Consider the following 20,995-nt stretch of genomic DNA (forward strand, 5'->3'; position numbering starts at 1 on the left):
CCGTCTCTCTATGAGGGCCTTGAAGCTTGTGCTCCATTCTATGAACTTCAGCGGGTCCCCAGAGAATATGGAGGGCTCTGGAACAGGCAGTCGTGTTAAAGCCATTGACTCTTGTAGCGCTTGCGCAAGGGATGTCTCATTTATTGTGCCTTGCCCCTTCAGACATAATGTGTTACTTACAGGTGGACTGGGAGCAATTATGTTGCTGCATGCTTGACTACACTGCACACATTTTTCTCTCGATTCCTCCTCCGTGTACACTTTTAGCTGTGCTTCCATCACCTCAATGTCTCTACGATGTTCAAGCTTCTTCAGATGCTGCCGTTGTACCTCTATTTCAGCCTCTATTTCAACTTCAGCTTTCTTTGCTGCCAATTGTGCAGCAATCTCAGCTCTTTTAACTGAAATACTTGCAGACTCTGAAAGAGCCTTTGAGTGACGACTAACACCAGTGGCCCTGGAAGCTGTAGATCCATATATGGACTTAGCATATTCATTGTCAAGCAGCAAGCGTAATCTTGCCTTCTCTGCCTCCGGATCAAAGTCTAGCTCATCTTCAACCGAGCGAACCTTCATCAGTTTGAGTAGCTCTGCAGTCACAGCTACACATGTGTCAACATTTCTCCTTATTTCTTGGTTTGGTGGGGCTTGGCATCGCATGTTATCATATATCTCTTTCAGTACAGATTCTTGTTTCTAAACAGTATCCATCATATCATACAGCTCAGCCTCTGAGCATTTATGCTTTAACCTTGAACGCACATCTCGGACATGAGTCTTCCATTTCTCATATGCAGACTTAAATTTCCTTTCGGGCAAGTTCTTGCTCTTTTAACTCCTGCATCTTTGACGTTAGGCGTTTGTCACGAACAGATTTTCTTGTTTCATTGATTTTTGGTAAAGCAGAATTAAGCTCTCTTTGCCTTTCTTCAGATCCCTCACAACACCCTCAATATTCTCATTTTCTGGTGTAATCCCACCGATGGCTCCTTGTTCAGTTTCTAATGGAGAGTCATTCTGCCTAATTAATTCATCACCCTTAAATGATGCTTCAAATTCCACTGACATTTTGCAATCAGGGCTATTTTAGAATTTAGAGTGACTGTATTTTAAACACTTTCAATGACAACTGAGCATTCAGAAAGGCAGCACTCAGAGATCAAATAATATGCTTAGATTAAACAATATACAGTCAAAGGTCTCTTAAATAAAAATAAATGCACATAAATGTTACCAACTCTAAGATATGAGCATTTATAACATAGCATGCCAGCATAGAATGTATGGAATTGTTTTCTCGGTTCTGAACATCTTTAGGAAAGAAACTTTGAAGTATCTATCCTATATCAATGTAGCATGTTACTGTACAGTCTGACCTGGAATACACATGGCAACACCACCTGTAGCTAGCTGCTCGAACTGCAGGCCGAATTCGTGACGATGGACCACGGATGGTGAACATAGTATCCAGTGCAAGATGCAGACAATGAAGATTGTCCCCACGGGAAACGTAGCGAAGCGGCACGCCGAACCTGCAATAATCCACAAGGAACGGAAGGGCACGAGACGAAGTCCGCAATCCACTTTGGAGCACAATCGGGCGTTGATGGCCTGGTTCCCGGAATTCAGCCAGGCCGAGCACGAAGATCCAGGAGGAGCGACGCAGAGAGGCACGTTAAATCCAGCCGTCCTCACACAGCAACGCGTTCCTCCTTCAGGCACGTTTTCACTGTAACTACCCGCTGGTTTTAACTCATAAACATGACTCCACGCTTCATACTGATGTCCAACTCTTTCTTATTTATTGTCGGGAACACCGTGAAAACTAGACAGACAAACAAACAAACGAACAAACAATCAACAAACCAAACAAACCCAAATTGTACACATAGCAATCACAAACAAATATACATATTCCATTTAAAAACATAGTACAGATATGTAAACGCATTACCGTGTCCGCCTGTAAACCAGCAGTAGATTGATTGGGAACATAATTAGTGCGTGTTCTCTCAGTCTTTCGAGTCCGATGTGCCAGAGCCCTTCCAGGTCATATAACCAGGTAAGGTCACGTGACACAAAGGGTCACCAGACTAACGCACAAATTCATTAAATCCACCCAACTTTGCACACCAACAAATGAGATCACAAACTCATAAATAAAAATGATTAATTAATCTATGCAATTTAAATGTCCATCACCTACGGCCATATCTTGGCAGCTGATCCATCAGGGTCAGCTACAGTAGTGTTGCCCCATCCGGACACCATGCAGCCCTCGTCGGCTACGGGGCATCTGCTGGGCAGGGCCACAGTCTGGACGTAGCTGTTGAGTGCAGCCGGGCGGCTCAGCTTGATGAGCATGATGTCCTTGTCCAGGTTGTAGTCGTTGTAGTTGGGGTGCTTGATGATTTTGGCGGAGTCGATGAACTGTTCGGTGCCCTCGTTGGAGGACAGGCTGTGCTCACCAAGGCGCACCTGGATGCGACTTCAGAGGAGAGTGATGAGCTGGGCTTAGTTAGTTATGAGTTAAGAGTTAGCATGAGCTAATGCTAAAACAGGCTTTCAATCAGAATGACAACTCTAACAGAGTAAAGGAGCTGTTTTCTTACAGAGACAGAGTTTGCACATGCTAGCCAGGCTTTCAGTCAGAGTAACCTGTAGCAACTGATAACTCTAACAGAGTAAGTGTTAATTATGGAGTTGTTTACTTGGATAAATATTATATATGGTAAAATGACCTTTGTTCCTGGGAGAATATACAATGTACTGCAGTTTCAACCCTGTGCTAATACTCAGGGGCGGCGCCAGGGGGTGCTATAGCTCCCCCTGGATTAGCCATAGCACCCCCAAGAAAATAATAGTTTATTTATTATTGTTATTTAATTTAATTCTGCGTTCTTAATTTAATTTATTGTGTGATAATAATATTAAATAATATAAAACGCCGTGGTCAAAGAGATCAACCCTACACCTCTACTGAGAGTGCTAGCCATGCTACACCTGGTCTGCTGTGCTGGCTTGCCCGGATTTTGGTTTTGCTTATGGCTTTTCCAGCATAGTTTTGTTTGCATTTTTGCCTGTTCTTTAAGAGTTTTATTGTACGAAGATACACTGATCTAGCTCTGATTATTGTGGTTTTGAGTGCCTACTGTTTTGTTTCATTCACTTTTAAAAGGGGCCTGAATCTTTTCACCGTTTAAGATTTAAGGTGGAACGGTCTTGTTAGATGTGTAACATTAATGAAGGCGGTCTCTTTTGGGGATTTTCTGGATCCGCCTTAAAATATCAGAGATTCTAGCCTAGGACGAGCAGTCTGTTTGTGCTAGCCAGGTATACATAAGCTTCTATGTTTTTATTGATTGTGACCTGAAATAATATATACTTTTTGAAAGCATTTCTGACTCTTTGACTGTTTTAGTTCATTCCATCTGCTATTCTAATTTGCCCTCTTTAGTTTAGAATGTATTGAACTATTTATGTTTAGTTTAATTTGTCATGGTAGTGGTGACCTGGGGTACGTTCGTCGTAGGATTGAAGCTAAGTTAATCAATTGGCCTTTTAGCCCGTTAAGATTAGCGAGCTGATTGAGAACAGCAAATATCGGTTCGTTAACGGCTGACCCGCATCCAAATCATGTGGTTAATTTCAAGCAGGCTAAAGTTATCATGGCGTTTGCGCGTGCACGTCCTACTTCAAAAGGCAGGAAAGGTCGATCACCAAAACCATGATTTTCTAACGGTATAATGGTTCTAAACTCAAAGAAAAGGGCTCTTTTTTTCTCCGCTGGCGAGTAGGAGATGAACATGAACGCTTATGAAGAATACAAGACCATAATCATGGCAAAATTCAACACCACCACCGCTGTGAGAGCAAGGTGTGTTGGGATGTTTATAGGGTGATATCTATGTATGAATACATGACGGCAAGTGTCAGCTGGTACAGAGGTTATCTCTACCGGTTTGAGTCTGCATGGTTGCTTGCTCAAATCCCCTCCCCTCCTTCCTCGATGTAGTTTTACATTTCCTTGGAAGTCGCTTTGAATAAAAGCGTCTGTTAAATGACTAAATGTATTAATAACAAATACAATAAATTGAAGCAGTGAAAATAAATTGTCTGTATTTCTCTCTATTCTTATCATGAGTCCACCGTAATCATTTTCTACAATAATGATGTGCTATGGTGTACTAATAACACTCATATAATTATGAGTGCTTTGTTCTCCGCATCACCGACACTACAAAAATGTACCACTCGCAAAAAAGCGCAAGACAGTCAATGTGGTGTTTGCAATAAATGACTCGAGAAGGTCTTGTAAATTAATGATTCCTTGTCGGCTGAATCGGTAGCGCTCATACAAGAATAATGGATCTTGGCGATCGCAAAGAACTCTCTCCCTCCGCTAATCTAACTCTAATATCAGTCCTTGGTCAATGGGATCCCTCCTTTTTCCGGGGGTGTGGCAAGCTTATCCAGCTACACTTAAGTTAGCCTGCCCTGGAGCAGGTTAGTGCTAATCGATATGTAACTATGGTGATTTATCAAAAGTTGCTTCCACGAACCAAAAAGAGGGGCGTTTTTTATCTTAGCCTGAAAATTAGCTCGCTAAACTGTTTAGCGAGCTACGACGAATACCCCCCTGGTGGTCATCTGGCGCCAACTTTAACCCCCACAAGTAAGTGAAGTATTTGGGATTGCGGAATCTATAACATGCTGCATGCATTCGTCGCAGAGGAACACGGCTATGTACGCGTCCGTCGGAAGCAGCCTAATGATAATAATAATACGATCGATTAGTATGGCGCTTTTCATGGACCACAAAGACGCTTCAGAGAGCAAACATGTAAACAGATATGATGATATGGTTGGGAGGTGTTGTAGTAGAGAACCATGTGACACATATGCTATCACCTAGAAGTACTACCGGTAAGGTCAGAAAGGTTTAAATGATGATGGTCTGGTGGAAGACAGGATGGCAAAAGAGAAGCCAAACAGCCATATCCTTGAGTTAAATTAAAGATGCAAATCAGCATATTGGTCCCCAACGGTCCTCTAGCTGTCCGTTTAGTGTGTGCGCGCTCCAAAAAAACATGTAATCGTACAATTCCAGCCAATTAAGACATTGTGTCAGGAGCACAGAAGGGAGCGGTGTAATACGATTGGCTGTTAAGCGCAAATATCAACAATCTTTTGGCATAATCGAAACTATCGTATTATACTGTTTACATCCTTTCCAATGTCTTGATTTATTTCACTGTCTTGATTTATTTCACTGGCTCAAAGTTCTCTCACTGTCTTTATTTATTTCACTGGCTCAAAGTTCTCTCACTGGTATACAGAGACTATTCCTCATGGCTAGAGACACAAGTCGTGGTGACATCAGAGGTCAGAATAGGGGCAACAGAAATCAATCCGTTCCAAGTCATTTTAAATCAATGGAATAGAAAGCTGATGTCTCTATATGGTTGGAAAAATATTGTACATACTAAATGTACCTATCAGCAGCGCTTAGATATTGCATCATAGATATGAAAAAAGCCTCCCAATGTTTTGTGGAAAGTCCAGCAAAGGGAACCCATCTTTCAAATCATAATACAAATAAGAAAAAAAACACTGGAGATTAGGGGGGAATTGCAAGGAAATTCTGATGGTAACCTGGAAGGCTTATTTAATCAGTATACACTAATATGTTAACAAATGGCAGAGGAATGTTTTGTAAAAATGAAACAAAAGTCGCATTCAGAATAAGGTTTTATTAAGTCTGTGTGGAAAACAAACAAGCTCTGCAGTTTTGCATCCTCATAGGAGAGGTGGTGAAGTGGGAACTGGTTCCAAAATAGCCGACAGAAAAGCGGAGCTCAGGTTGTTGAACATGATTCTGCAGGGAACAGAATATTCTTTTATAGCGCAAAAATGGAGGCTGGCCCACACTTGTACAACATGGAGGAGGCGTGCCTATCAGTACTTTTACCAATCAAGAATGATGTTTATTACTGTAGGATCACGTTTATTACGGTATAGCCTTTCAAGGTAAACACTGGTCCCAAATAATTCTAATACCACTAGCCCCTTAATTGCAGATTAGCATTAGCAATGGCAGAGCAAGGTCAGTGGGCAGCACAGCCCATGGTAAGGTCATAACCTGATCGGAGTCAGTTAAAATTATGTGTTACTTACCCCAGAGATTGCTGCAGTTTTGTACTCAGAGACTCTGCCGTCCTGTCTAAAGTGCGGTCCCAGAGGTCATAGAAAGGCCTGCTAATGGCGGCTCCCAGAGGGTCCACTGCCTCCTCTGAGGAGTCAGATGAGATGGGGAGATTATCCACGCCTGCCAGCAAACAACAGTGAGGGCATTCATTCACTCGCTCAATCAAATCATTCAGGCACTCATTCACTCGCTCACTCAGTCTTTCAGGCACTCATTCTCACTCACTCAAGTCATTCAGGCACTAATTAATTCACATACTTATTTGTTCACTTACTTAATCACTCTCCACTGATTTGAGTGGGATGAGAAAAGTGTTTACAAGATTTGGACTAGGAGCAGGCTCATTTTGAACTTCAGTCCCTTAATTACACAAACTCAGTAATATAGTAACAAACACTCATACATTCTCTCCTATATGTGCACTATTTCTCTCTTGAGTACACACACCAACAGTGACATGCAAAGAGAACCAGAAACCAGTATTAACAATGGTTTTGCCATCAACATGCAGATTTTTACACACAGTTCTTACACAGTGCGAAAGCTGCGATGATAACAACAGCCAAAAGGTTCTTCATGGCTACAGAGATGACAACCTCAGGCACACACAGGGAACACACACACACACACACACACATACAGGGGAAATAGTCAAATGACCCATGCTAGCTTCAACACAATTGTTATCAGTGTAATAAAGTGTAATAAAGTGCATGCATTAAAGACAAAGACTCCATTAAAATGTCATGCATTGACACTTACCTGCAGTCTTCCACAGATCCTGTCTGAATGTCAGATTGTTCCCCTTAGTCTGTGTGTACATGAACGTGTGTCTATGTGTGGTGTTGGTCAACACTGCAAATATTGAAGTCATTCACCTGATTACGGCATCCAATCAAAGCTGTTGAACTTGTTCCCCAGTGAACCGCAAACTAGGTGTATGGCACCAGATCAGACCAAACAATGTGAAGTGCACTCAAATCCCAGTCAACTGTAAAAGGCCTATTTTGATGGAATTTCTTCTTTGCTGCCAGTTATAACTGTGTTTCATGACCGTTACCACTCTATCAAGAAACAACGCATCAGATAAATGCATGAATTGGTTTTCAATTTGAGAGGTACATCCACAGTAACCTGAAGATATCACAGAAAACCTTCTATTGATAATACATTTTCTATCATAATTTACCAAACACACTGCCATATATAACTGATTTAGCATATTCACAAAATATTCATAATACTAAATATACTTTTTCAAAATATACTGTGTTTTTTTGCAGGGGCAAAATATGATTATAATATGTGGTTAATTGTAAGTATATTTATTATTATTGATATTTCACAGTGTTTAAAGGTTTGATTCTTAACCTCAGTACCACATCACCTTCAGTACATGGTTTAACTTAATTAGCTATGGCAGTGTAATTCTTTATACTTGCATTTCAAAAGTCTTGTGGGTTTAAATGTGGGGAAAAAAGGCTACCATGCAGTTCATCAGATAATTTTTAGTACACAAGTAAAGAGGGAAAAAAACTCCTTTTGTTCTTGGTCAGTTTAGCCTCCACACAATGGTTGGACTGTAAAAGACTGATGAGCAATGTGTTCATTCCACGCAGATGGGGAGGTCACAGACAGTGAAGCCGTTCTAAAATGACATTTACAAAAAAATAATTTTCCTTTTATGTAATACACATATGCATGCATATATGATCAAATACAATATGTATTCATTTTTGTGGGCTTTCCATGCCATAAAAAAAAAAGAATTACCTGCTTAATTTATAAATTATACAATATCACTTACAGTTTGTAAAGAGAGCTTGGAAGATGTTCTCTGCAAGATCAGAGGTCGCACGTGCCAGCCATAGTGTTGTGTTAGCTGCCGTTCTGGGAGACAAAATAAGACAAATAGGTCAAAAGAACATCTCTACTTGAGCTTACATCATTGGCCTGAATTATATTACAAATGAAAAATCACAGTATGATTCCCTCATTGTATTACCAATGGAAATGGTACTTTCAGCTCCAACATTAAACTATGCTCTTACAGAAACAGGGAGGACATTAAACTGTGCTCTTACAGAAACAGGGAGGACATTGAACCTCTGACATGCAAGTTGAGATAGCAGACTTGCAAGTTAGTGGAAATTGGTGAACTTCTAAAGTGAAAGTACAAGTTTTATATCATTTTGCAATGTGAAAGACTTTAAACAATTTTGTTTTGTTTTTATTAAATGTCTTTGGGGTTTTTCTATTCGAGCCATTCTGCATTTAACTGACAGAAAAGCTATTCTTAGGCCTTTTACAGTTCCCTCTGAATTCTTTCATTCTGATCAGAGGTCCAAAACAACCATGGTAAGCAGAGGTACTACCGGTAAGGTCAGAAAGGTTTAAATGATGATGGTCTGGTGGAAGACAGGATGGCAAAAGAGAAACCAAACAGCCATATACGTGTGTTAAATTAAAGATAAAATGTATTCGTACAATTTTAACAATTCTAGCCAATTAAGACATTGTGTCAGAGGCACAGAAGGGAGGGGTGTAATTTGATTGGCTGTTGAGTTCAAATATCAACAGCCTTTCGGCATAATCGAAACAGTATTATACTGTTCACATCCTTTTCCACTGTCCTTATTTATTTCACTGGCTCAAAGTTCTCTCACTGGTGTAAGTCGTTGTGACAAGTCGTGGTGACATCAGAGGTTGAGAATAGGGGCAACAGAAATCAATCCGTTCTAGAAGCCTTACACAGTCCAGTCAATCCGTTCTAGAAGCCTTACACTCATTCTGTTTCCCTGGTGATTTGGAGGGCAGAGCAGAGTTATGAAACTGCCTCAGGTGTGGCGTGTGTTGCACTCTAAGAGGATCAGCTGAGTTGGCTTAGAGTGTGGAGGAAGAACCACGCCACACTCAGCCATATAATCTAGAAAGCACCATTACTGATGAGACTGACTGTATGTTTTGCTATGACTGCTTTGTGATAATTGTCTATAAGAAGTCTGACTATTAGTTTATTAGATTATTAGTGTGTCTCTTCTCGTGGTCTCAGATAGAACTCACTTTCCTCTCCCTAAAATTGTCTTGTAATTTTATGTGATCAGTTACTGGACACCTTCCATAGCAATACTGTAAGTCATTTTAAATCAATTAAAATGGGATAGAAAGCTGATGTCTCTATATGGTTGGAAAAATATTGTACAAACTAAATGTACTCATCAGCAGTGCTTAGACATTGCATCATAGATATGAAAAAAGCCTCCCAATCTTTTGTGGAAAATCCAGCAAAGGGTACTAGTCTTTTAAATCAAAATAGCCGACAGAAAAGCAGAGCTCCGGTTGTTGAACATGATTCTGCAGGGAACAAAAATATTCTTTTAAAGCGCAACAATGGAGGCTGGCCCACACTTGTACAACATGGTGGAGGCGTGCCTATCAGTACCTTTAGCAATAAAGAATGATGTTTATTACTGTAGGATCATGTTTATTACAGTATAGACTTTCATGGTAAACACTGGTCCCACATAATTCGAATACGGCGCAAAACTAGCCTCTTAGTTGCAGATTAGCATTAGCAATGGCAGAGCAAGATCAGTGGGCAGCACAGCACATGGTAAGGTCATAACCTGATCGGAAGTATCTTAAATTATGTGTTACTGACCCCAGAGATTGCTGCAGTTTTTTAAGCAGAGACTCTGCCGTCTTGTCCAGAGTGCGGTCCCAGAGGTCGTAGAAAGGCCTGCTAATGGCGGCTCCCAGAGGGTCCACTGCCTCCTCTGAGGAGTCAGATGAGATGGGGAGATTCTCCACGCCTGCCAGCAAACAACAATGAGGGTATTCATTCATTCATTCATTCACTCACTCACTCAGTCTTTCAGGCACTCATTCACTCGCTCACTCAAGTCATTCAGGCACTCATTCACTCACTCACTCAAGTCATTGAGGCACTAATTCATTCACATACTTATTTGTTCACTTACTTAATTACTCTCCACTGATTTGAGTGGGATCAGAAAAGTGTTTACAAGATTTGGACTAGGAGCAGGCTCATTTTGAACTTCAGTCCCTTAATTACACAAACTCAGTAATATAGTAACAAACACTTATACATTCTCTCCTATGTGTGCACTATTTCTCTCTTGAGTACACACACCAACAGTGACATGCAAAGAGAACCAGAAACCAGTATTAACAGGTTTTGCCATCAACATGCAGATTTTTACACACAGTTCTTACACAGTGCAAAAGCTGCGATGATAACAACAGCCAAAAGGTTCTTCATGGCTACAGAGATGACAACCTCAGGCACACACAGGGAACACACACACACACACAGGGGAAATAGTCAAATGACCCATGCTAGTTTCAACACAATTGTTATCAGTGTAATAAAGTGCATGCGTTATAGACAAAGACTCCATTTAAATGTCATGCATTGATACTTACCTGCAGTCTTCCACAGATCCTGTCTGAATATCAGAATTTTCCCCTTAGTCTCTGTGTACATGAACGTGTGTCTATGTGTGGTGTTGGTCAACATTGCAAATATTGAAAGCTACAGTGAAGTCATTCACCTGATTACGGCATCCAATCAAAGCTGTTTAACTTGTTCCTCCGTGAACCGTAAACTAGGTGTATGGCACCAGATCAGACCAAACAATGCAAAGTGCACTCAAATCCCAGCTAACTGTAAAGAGGCCTATTTTGATGGAATGTCTTTTTTGCCAGTTATAACCGTGTTTCATGACTGTGTTATCACTCTATCAAGGACCAACAAATCAGATAGATGCATGAATTGGTTTTTAATTTGAGAGGTACATCCACAGTAACCTGAAGATATCACAGATAACTTTCTATTATTAATACATTTTCTATCATGTTTTACCAAACATACTGCAATATATAACTTATTTAGCATATTCACAAAATATTCATAATAGTAAATATACATTTTAAAAATATACTGTGGTTTTTGCAGGGGCAAAGTATAGAAATACAAATACAAAGTGTGAAACATGCTTACAACATGTGACCACTAGGAGCTACTCTTGTTAGAGTTCAGATGATACATTCAGCCATCTTATATGGTTCATTGTAAGTATATTTATTATTATTGATATTTCACAGTATTTAAAGGTTTGATTCTTAACCTCAGTACCACATCACTTTCTGTACATGGTCTAACTTAATTAAGACAGTACAATTCTTCATACTTGCATTTCAAAAGTCTTGAGGAATTTAAAATGTCTTTGAATGTAGGATGGTACATTTCAAGAGTCAAACAAAAATGGCCACCATACAGAGATAATTTTTAGTAAAGAGGGGGAAAAACTCCTTTTGTTCTTGTTCAGTTTAGCCTCCACACAATGGTTGGACTTCGTAAAGGACTGATGAGCAATGTGTTCATTCCACACAGATGGGGAGGTCACAGACAGTGAAGCCGTTCTAAAATGACATTTACAAAAAATAATTTTCATTTAATGTAACACACATAGGCATGCATATATGATCAAATACAATATGTATTCATTTTTGTGGGCTTTCCATGCCAAAAAAAGAATAACTATTAAAACAAATGCCTAAAACCTTTACATAGTAGTGTGTGTGTATGTGCGTGTGTGTGTGTGTGTGTGTGTGTGTGTGTGTGTGTGCATAAACATAGGAGCGTTGCTTGTGATATGAATGAATAGCTTTTTTAAGTACCTTAGAGCTTTGGTGAGTATCTGAGTTGAGTTTGCAGGATCTGCAACAGCACTGTGTGGAGGAGGTCAGCTTTATGCAGTGCAGCCGGTAGGACAGAGACAGGCCCAGAGAGTAAAGTGCAGTCATGTCATAGGCAGGGCAGCAACTGGTCTACAGGTCAGCAATCAAATCAATATTAACAGAGCACATGGAAACACAGAGGCTGTTTGCTTACAGGAGAACAAGTATTTGTATGTGATCAGTTACTGGACGCCTTCCATAGCAGTACTGTAAGTCATTTTAAATCAATTAAAAGGGGATAGAAAGCTGATGTCTCTATATAGTTGGGAAAATATTGTACATACCAAATCTACATATCAGCAGTGCTTAGATATTGCCTCATAGATATGAGAAAAGACTAGCAATATTTTGTGGAAAATCCAGTAAAGGGTACCATTGTTTTAAATCATTCAATCAATCAATAAAAAAACACTGTAGATAAGGGGGTATTGCAGGGAGATTCTAATGGTAACTTAGGAAGCTTATTGTATCAGTATACACTGACATGTTAACAAAATGGCCCAGTAATGTTTTGTTAAAAAGGAAGCAAAAGTCGCATTCAGAATCAGGTTTTATTAAGTCTGTGTGGAAAACAAACAAGCTTTGCAGTTTTGCATCCTCACAGGAGAGGTGGTGAAGTGGGAACTGGTTCCAAAATAGCAGATAGAAAACATGGAGGAGGCGTGAACTTTCACCAATCAAGAAAGATGTTTATTACTGTAGGATCACTTTTGATACAGCATTTAAAATGTCTTGTGGGATTGAATGTGGGATGGTACATTTCAAGAGTCAAGGAAAAATGGCCACGCCATGCTGTCCATCAGATCATTTTTAGTACACAAGTAAAGAGAGAAAAAACTCCTTTTGTTCTTGGTCAGTTTAGCCTCCACACAATGGTTGGACTTCGTAAAAGACTGATGAGCAATGTGTTCATTCCACGCAGATGGGGAGGTCACAGACAGTGAAGCAATTCTAAAATGACATTTACAAAAAAATCATTTTCATTTTATGTAACACACATATGCAGCCATATATGATCAAATACAACATTCATTCATCCATCCATTCATTTTTCTTTTGCATGTGGGTTTTCCATGCCATTTAAAAAATAACAAAATAATGACCTGCTTAACTTATAAATTATAAAATGTCACTTACAGTTTTTAAAGAGAGCTTTGAAAATGTCCTCTGCAAGCTTAGCTGTTGCACCTACCAGACTAAAAGTTGTTTCTGTTGTTGTACTGGGAGACAAAATAAGACAAATAGGTCAAAAGAACATCTCTACTTGAGCTTACATCATTGGCCTGAATTATATTACAAATCAAAAATCACAGTATGATTCCCTCATTTTATTACCAATGGAAATGGTACTTTCAGCTCCAACATTAAACTATGCTATTACAGAAACACGGAGGACATTGAAGAAATACTTGCTGATAAACATACTCTAGAGCAGCTTCAAGGTTCTCTTTTCCAACTATCTGGCCAGCCAGGTCCATGGACTGGTCATGTATTGATTTCACGTGGGGTACCCACTCAGCACCCCTTGGAACACGAAAACCCACCACACCTTCAGAGAGCACAGAGCACCTTGATTACTGCATGTGTAGTATTTTGCAGTTTATTGAGAAACAGTCAAACAAACACACGTGTGCATGTGCACATGCTTTCTCTCTCTCTCTCTCTCTCTCTCTCTCTCTCTCCCTCTCACACACACATAGTAATGAAAATACACACCATGTTGTGTTTCCAGAAGAAGAATAACACTTAATATGGGAGTCATGAGAGCAGAACTTACTGATGACAAGTACTGCCAGGAAGGCTGAGATGAATAGTAGCTTGGTCATGGTGAGACCCCTGCAACAGGCAAGATTTGAACAAACAAATAAACATGCCATACAATCAATGAATCAAATACACACACACACATTTATATATATATAAAGAGAGAGAGAGAGAGAGAGAGAGAGAGATACAAACACACACATGTACTATATATACACTACAGTGAAAAGAGGCACATTAGAAATGAAATGATGCTGTAAAGTAAGGAGGCTTTCAAAATGACATGATTCGTTTTTACTTAAAATGTAAATATATAGACACACTACTGCAGAAGAAAGGAATAGCTGTGTGTGTGTGCGTGCGTGCATAAACATAGGAGCGTTGCTTGTGATATGAATGAATAGCTTTTTGAAGTACCTTGGAGCTTTGGTGAGTATCTGAGTTGAGTTTGCAGGATCTGCAACAGCACTGTGTGGAGGAGGTCAGCTTTATGCAGTGCAGCCGGTAGGACAGAGACAGGCCCAGAGAGTAAAGTGCAGTCATGTCATAGGCAGGGCAGCAACTGGTCTACAGGTCAGCAATCAAATCAATATCAACAGAGCACATGGACATACAGAGGCTGTTTGCTTAAAGGAGAACAACTCTCCACTGCCTGTCTATGGCATCCCCTAGAACTGTATGGTAAAACGTTTTGTTGGGTACAGTCCTTTAAATCTTTTCAAGTTTGACTTCCACCTGTAATCGTTCTAGCTGTAACAATAGGTCATACAGTTATATTTAGAGGTGCGTACACACATGTAATGTTGGAACCGGTACCATAACATTTCTTAGGTCAAGTCGATTTCAAAGTATCCAATGACATCAATTTCCATCATAACCAACTCATACATTTTTTCAAGTCTTCAGTAGGTTTAGCAAAGATGATCTCCAGACTAAGAATCATGTTGATAATGAGATATATGTTTGTGGCAATGTGTTGCCAACTGAAATCTACAGCCATAATATCAAGAAGTCAGGTCGTATCTCAGCAACTCTGCTTAACATAAAAATTGGTAGATGGACTTAAGACACTGTCCCGAGCATGTCCGAAAACAGCCACATTCATTTGACCCCAAGAGAAATCTGTAAAAAGCAAAAATCATACATCCCCCATATGTATTCTTTATATATGTCATGAATTTTCTGACCGACATCTGACCGTCATATGGCACTGGAACTATACAGGAAGTGATGTTGTATCCTTTGAAAATGTAATGCGGACTCTAATGGTCCCCACAATCATATTGTCATTTGTCTTGTAGGTGGCCCGTATCCAAAAATTCAAAGTGACTGCATAATTTCACGGGTAACTTAATGTAAATGCACATGAATGTTTAAAAATCTTTACAAACTTCATACTGATTTTGATAACATTACCATGGTGACTGCTAATGGGCTTGGCCCTGACATCCCTGTAAAGAGCCGAATTTCTGCATTTACGACTCACAGTTTTAAAACACAGTTGAACGGTTTACTGATGTTTTCTTGTGTGACTACACACATGGAAATGCTACACAAAAAATGATTCACATATGAATTGCATACGTTTATGGGGTTATAAATGAAGTACAGGGAAAACAAGCATGAGTACACGACACATGATCGTCCCACCTTTGTTCTGTGCAAAGATTCTCTTCAGATTGATTCTGTGATCTGAAGGACACGTTGCCCTGGCGACTAAACCATGTTGTTACTGGGGGAGGAGGATGGCCACTCCCATTCAGACGTGATCAATTGTTGGCCTTGGAATGGAGAGAATAGGACCCTAACTACAAAGAGTGGTAGAAGGTTTCTGAGAACTAATAAATGGACTGAGAAATGGATGAGGCATAAACCCTCTTAATTTAAGCATGGCTTTCATATATAATATAATTAGACTACAGGTAAATTCGCCAGTGATGTTTTTCACCTTTATTTGTTATTCTTCATAACAGCCATTCATTTGTCTGGAAAAACATCCTATATACCATCTGATCTATAGAGAAAGACTTGGCTGCATTAGTCTTTTGGCTACATCCAGGCAAATACCGACCTACTCTACTCAAACAAAGAGCAGACTTACTATATGTCCTGAGGTACCTTTACAGTCTATTGAAGAAGGTATCTAGGAGCCCTCTTGCTGCAGTTCTCATACTGACTGCCGTATCAGTGGCCATTCTGAGACAAGAAAACACAATTTGATTCATCATCTTAATCTTGGGGCGCTAGTCTCACTTATTTTAACTGAATTTTAAACATGTAAAATCATATAGTTTACAACAAACTTCAACTGTTTGCCTGGTCTACAACAGTCAGTATTTGTCTTTCTTTTTTAGTTGTACAGAAGAGAGTGGAGGAACACTTTGGCCAAGACATACTTGAAAGATGCAGCAAGGTTCTCTTCTCCAACTGCCTTGCCGGTATGTTCCATGGCCTGGTCATACACAGACCACAGAGACTCCATGAGGGATTGGGTGTCCGCCTGCCTTGAGACACGGAAACTCTCCACACCTTTGGAAGAGATTCGGCACGAGGAGTTAAAATGTCTGCACAAACCAATACAATCTATGTGGCATTGGTTTCATTAGATGGATGTAAAGTTCCAAGAATAGTATTTTCAGAATCTGCTTAATAGTTTTATTAACACAGATGTTGCGTACACTCATATATCACTCATAACTAAATGGGAGACATGGTGCCACAGACTTTCTGAGAATCTGAAGACGGTTTGTTTCATTGAGCAACATCGTTGTCAGCGTTACTACCGACAGCAAGAACTGCCAGGAAGACTGTGATAAGTAGCAGCTTCTTCATGATGACAGAATGCAGATGACTGGAAGACAAAACTTCATCAATCAAAACAAAACCTATCCAAAGCAATAACATTAATAATAAACCTATCCAAGCAATAACATCATTAATAATAAAACTATCCAAGCAAGAACATCTTTAATAAAAAAAATATTTGAAAAAATAAATCATTGATAATAAGAAAAACAAGTTTTAACACAAGTGAGAACCTTACTGTAGCCTGTAAAAGCTGCCTGAGAACCTTGTGGAGGATCAGAGGTTGAGGAGCTGGAGTTCAGCTTTACATGTATGTAATGCAGTCAGGCAATAGGAGGGTATCAGGCTTGGAGGGTAAAGTGTCTGCTGTTTTAGAGGTCAGCGATCAAATCAATACCCACACAGAGAACACACATAAACAGTTTGCTTCACAGACCAGCACAAGTTATTGACACAAGTTATTTCCTACCATGCATGCACAGACTCACCTACTACCACTTACCAAAAATATTTTGGTGTCATGCTGCATGGCACAGGCATTTTCAGGCGACATAAAACTATTGGTATCCTAACAATCATCTTGAAATGTCCTCTATCGAAGATGATCACTTATTTTATACCGGAATAAATCAGATGGGTAAAGCCTTATGTACTTATTTATACTGGGTTTAACAGAAGGTGGTCATTATCAGTCATTTGCAGGTGGATGTTGAAAGTTTAAGTAATTTCACATTATTTCTAGTGGCAAATGAAGTGTAACACCAGAATTAAGGGAGGTCATACACCCCAAAAGACTCTCCGAACATTTCATACGGTTATACGTATATATTAGGACATAAGTCATATAATAGGTCATCCATATAGGGGAAAAAATGTAGCAAGCTTGCGATTCCTGACAGCAACACTCTAACATGGCTTTTATAGACCCAGTCTGTTGATTACTTCCTTCTCACTATACTTCACTTTGCGCATGACTGTTTTGTATGAAAGTACAGTGTGCAAAAGTTTATACAGACGTCAGAAGTCAAACACAATGAAAGACGGCATTTTCAATGTTTACTTCCAGCCTCGAGAGGCAAAGTAATGAGTGAGACATGATAGAGCACACCAAAGCAATATAAACCATGTATGTGTTTTTATAAAGCTCATACACCCCCACTTCATACACTTCCCTCAACCTCCGATTTTATTTCACAACACTGACACAGTTTTCTTCAAACATCATTAAACACTGACCGTTAACAAATTCACAATGCTCTTTTGCATAAAAGGAAGTTTAGGCATGTTATCTGAAGTCATCCTGTGTAGAAGCTGTTTTGATGGGATTTTGTCCTCAAATAAAACCCCTTGTTTTTAATATACAATGGTTGAAATGTTGGAATCAGTACTTGTATCAGATGACAATGGTAATTGCAGATGACAAAGAGGAGACAGTGCAGTGTTTGTATTTTTCATCAACATAAAACTTCCATATGTTTGATATGAAAGACATGCTCCAGTTTGATAACTCTGCCCAGAACAGTCTTACATGTTTATCGAGAGTGGATCAGGCATTTTTTGCACACATACCACATAAAGCTGTAGTTTTGGGTTAAAAGGTGTCAATGGAAACTTGCAGATTTGTTTTGTCATTAAATTCTTGGTTAGGCCTGATTCTCCGACATATGCACTTTTGGTCGAAATAGCTATCAACAATTATCATTCACTGTGCCTTCCAAGAGGCCGCAGCCCTGCCATTAATGAGCACGGTGCATAAACCCAAAAAAATGAACAATTTAACAGTTGGAGCAACATCTGATGGCTTAAACTCTGCTCTTGACCAAACACTACAAAATATTGTATTCTCCTACTAGTCAACAAATCTCAAGGGGCAGCAATTTCGTAGCCTACATGAGGGGGAATGGAGAGCAAGAGAAATAGATGGGAAGGCATAACTCAGTATCTGAGTTTTTTAAGATCAGAAAATTGGAAGTCTTTCAAATCTGAGTTAAATTACATAATTATAGGCTATAACATGTATAAAAAAGGTGAGGTAAGTGGTTCACACCTTAAATAGAGATAGTCAAATTGACATCATACCAGCAACATTACATAACTGACACATTTCACTGCAGTTTCTGTGTCTTGGCTATATGTCAGACATGACAGAGGTATACAAATTATATATTTTAAATATTTTAGCAATTGCATCACTTATGAAAGGGGAAAGTGTAGGCTACATGTGCAGGCCTACTATATAGTAACCCACTGTAGGCTATAACAACATTATGTCGATAGGTTAACAGAAAATTAGGTGAAGGGCATCTTTTACTTTCTATTTCTGCTGAGAACCGTTTACCTCTAGCGTGAAAAACCGTAATAACTATTCACGTTTGTGTTATGCTGGCTTGTCATGGGGGATTTTTGTTGTTCCGAGAAATCATGCAACCCTACGGCATTACGTGCTGAAGATCTAATATTATCCATACGCATACCTCCCCCTAGCGTTTAAACTAAATCAGTATTCTAGCACGCGCATGGCAGTTTGATGTCCTAAAATGAAACTAAAAGTGTGGGGCTTTTAGGGGAAGTCCGACACATACATGTTGACTGCATTTTTCGATTGCACTATCGTGTGCAGCTACATTGTGTAGTGTAGTTTTTAAAAACGACTCGAAATTTACCTAAAGAAATATGACACAGTATTGGACTATTTACAAGATCTTGGCCATCACATTGGCGTCAGCCTTCATACGCGGTAGGATGCTGGTATTGAATGTTTTCTTATGTTCCGTTTCCTTACTTTAAATCTCAAGTGAGTATGGTGGTACATTCAGACATCTAGCGTACTCTAAACCTGAGCAGCAAACGTTGAGTAAAGTAGCCTAAATGAATCATTGCGTAATGTATGCTACCTGTACCCCGGTTGAGCGAGACCTTAACCCTTACCCCTTTAATGAGAAGACATCACTGCACCTATAGCGTTATTTCTACTGAATTTTGGAAAACAGTCCTGTCTAAAGTGTGTGTGTTTTTTTTTTTACCTCCATAGCGTCTCATAATAGTTGTCCCGTGATGGAGTGTTGGTTTGTGCAGGAGAAGCCGGGAAGAGGTGGCTTCTCTGCAGCCGTCTCACAGGAGAAGTCTCTGATGTACATCAGAACGGACCCCGATGACAGTAGCTTCATGCAGCTTCACCCCCCTGCAGACATAGACCTGTCCAGGGTTTACTATGTCACCGGTGAGTGTATGGTCTTTGTGAATTGTGTGTGTGTGTGTGTCTTAGAAACACAGTGCTGTAAAAGTTTGACAAGACAGGAGGTAGGCTAGATGGTCTTATCTTGCCTGATCACTTTGCCTGACTAGTGAGGATAGTGCAATCTACAGTTTTTGGTGAAAAAACAAACGTCATGCATTCTCAAATATTAAGGACCTATACATCACAAACTACACATGACACATTTTATTGGGCCTCAGATAAGTTGAGACACAATATTGTATTTTTTTTCTCAGATCCTGCTGCTTCCTTCTGCCGTGCCCCTCTCCATCCACCAGAGGGCTCTGTGACAAAGCCACAGTGTGAGATTAACCCTTTCGTGCCTCACCCGTCCACTGTTCGCTGGGCTACTTCGCTCACTGAATCTGGCCAAAGCCCCATTCACCTGCAAGCTGATTGGTTCTCAGTAGCTGCACAAGGATTGGATGGAAAGTTGGTATTCTCCGCTATCATGCGTGCCCCTTCAGGATCCAAAGAACCTCATGGTAAAAGATACTGACATGTTAAAAGTCAAAGTAATAGTTTAATGCTATGTAGAATGTTGTTACTTACAACACTGTTTCTGTTTCTTTCTGCCTGTTTTTCTATTCCTTTCACAGTCATCCTCAGTGTCAGCAGTAGAACTGCATCCGTCCACTTTCGTCTGGGTGAGCGGGTGATGCTGGACTGTGGCTTCTGGGTAGATCCCTCTTCTCCGCTCTCTGGGGCAGGCTTCTCTGTGGAGTGGCGCTACCAGTTCCGTGGAGAAGGCCGTCTGGTCCTGGCTTACGATGGAAAGAATGACCGCCTGGCTGACACCGGAGAGCCGGATGCAGCGTTGGACTTCAATGCCCTGCACGAGACAGGAAATGCATCACTGATTCTGGAGGAAGCTCAAGTGCGCCACTCAGGCACCTACATCTGCTCAGTTTACCTGCCAAACCTGCTGGCACAGGTGGCACTGGACCTGGAGATAGTAGGTGAGGACAGTGACCTGGGTTTTGGGCAGGAATAGGGGACCAAAATAATGTGCCACAGAACTAACAGGTAGTGAAATCTTTCCATCTGTTGAGTGCTGTTGATGTTATGTTAGTTATGCTGACTGTTGATGTTATTGTTAGTTTGTCATTCTCTTTGTATTGCTAGTTAGTTATTCTGTTATTGGTTCCTTAAGTATTTACTCTATGTCGTGCACATAAGGATTGATAACTGAAATTCAT

General features: G+C 40.1%; 2 protein-coding genes and 1 long non-coding RNA gene across 4 annotated transcripts; 1 reads left to right on the plus strand and 2 right to left on the minus strand.

The window, feature by feature from the left end:
* Positions 1 to 1,967: 1,967 nt before the first annotated feature.
* LOC116225086 (trypsin-3-like) lies at positions 1,968 to 5,521 on the minus strand. Its single transcript, XM_042710733.1, has 2 exons — positions 5,496 to 5,521; positions 1,968 to 2,488 (listed from the first exon to the last, which is right to left on the minus strand). Exons 1-2 carry the CDS (start codon positions 5,519 to 5,521, stop codon positions 2,203 to 2,205), a joined length of 312 nt encoding a protein of 103 aa, XP_042566667.1. The 3' UTR covers positions 1,968 to 2,202.
* Positions 5,522 to 12,503: 6,982 nt separating this feature from the next.
* Positions 12,504 to 16,426, minus strand: LOC116224908. Its single transcript, XR_004165790.2, has 6 exons — positions 16,132 to 16,426; positions 14,153 to 15,931; positions 13,749 to 13,807; positions 13,397 to 13,520; positions 13,109 to 13,191; positions 12,504 to 12,922 (listed from the first exon to the last, which is right to left on the minus strand). It is a non-coding gene; the product is annotated as an uncharacterized LOC116224908 (long non-coding RNA).
* Positions 16,427 to 19,055: 2,629 nt separating this feature from the next.
* LOC105892099 (tapasin) lies at positions 19,056 to 20,989 on the plus strand. Of its 2 annotated transcripts, none has more exons than XM_031585633.2 (4): positions 19,056 to 19,277; positions 19,572 to 19,760; positions 20,033 to 20,281; positions 20,396 to 20,989. In XM_031585633.2, the coding sequence occupies exons 1-4, from the start codon at positions 19,214 to 19,216 to the stop codon at positions 20,788 to 20,790; spliced, it is 897 nt and encodes a 298-aa protein (XP_031441493.1). In that variant the 5' UTR covers positions 19,056 to 19,213; the 3' UTR covers positions 20,791 to 20,989. The 2 variants fall into 2 exon arrangements, with proteins under 2 accessions (XP_031441493.1, XP_031441494.1); XM_031585634.2 differs by having other exon boundaries at positions 19,156 to 19,334.
* Positions 20,990 to 20,995: the final 6 nt, after the last annotated feature.

The sequence above is a fragment of the Clupea harengus genome, chromosome 19, assembly GCF_900700415.2.
Source record: "Clupea harengus chromosome 19, Ch_v2.0.2, whole genome shotgun sequence".
Taxonomy (NCBI): domain Eukaryota; kingdom Metazoa; phylum Chordata; class Actinopteri; order Clupeiformes; family Clupeidae; genus Clupea; species Clupea harengus.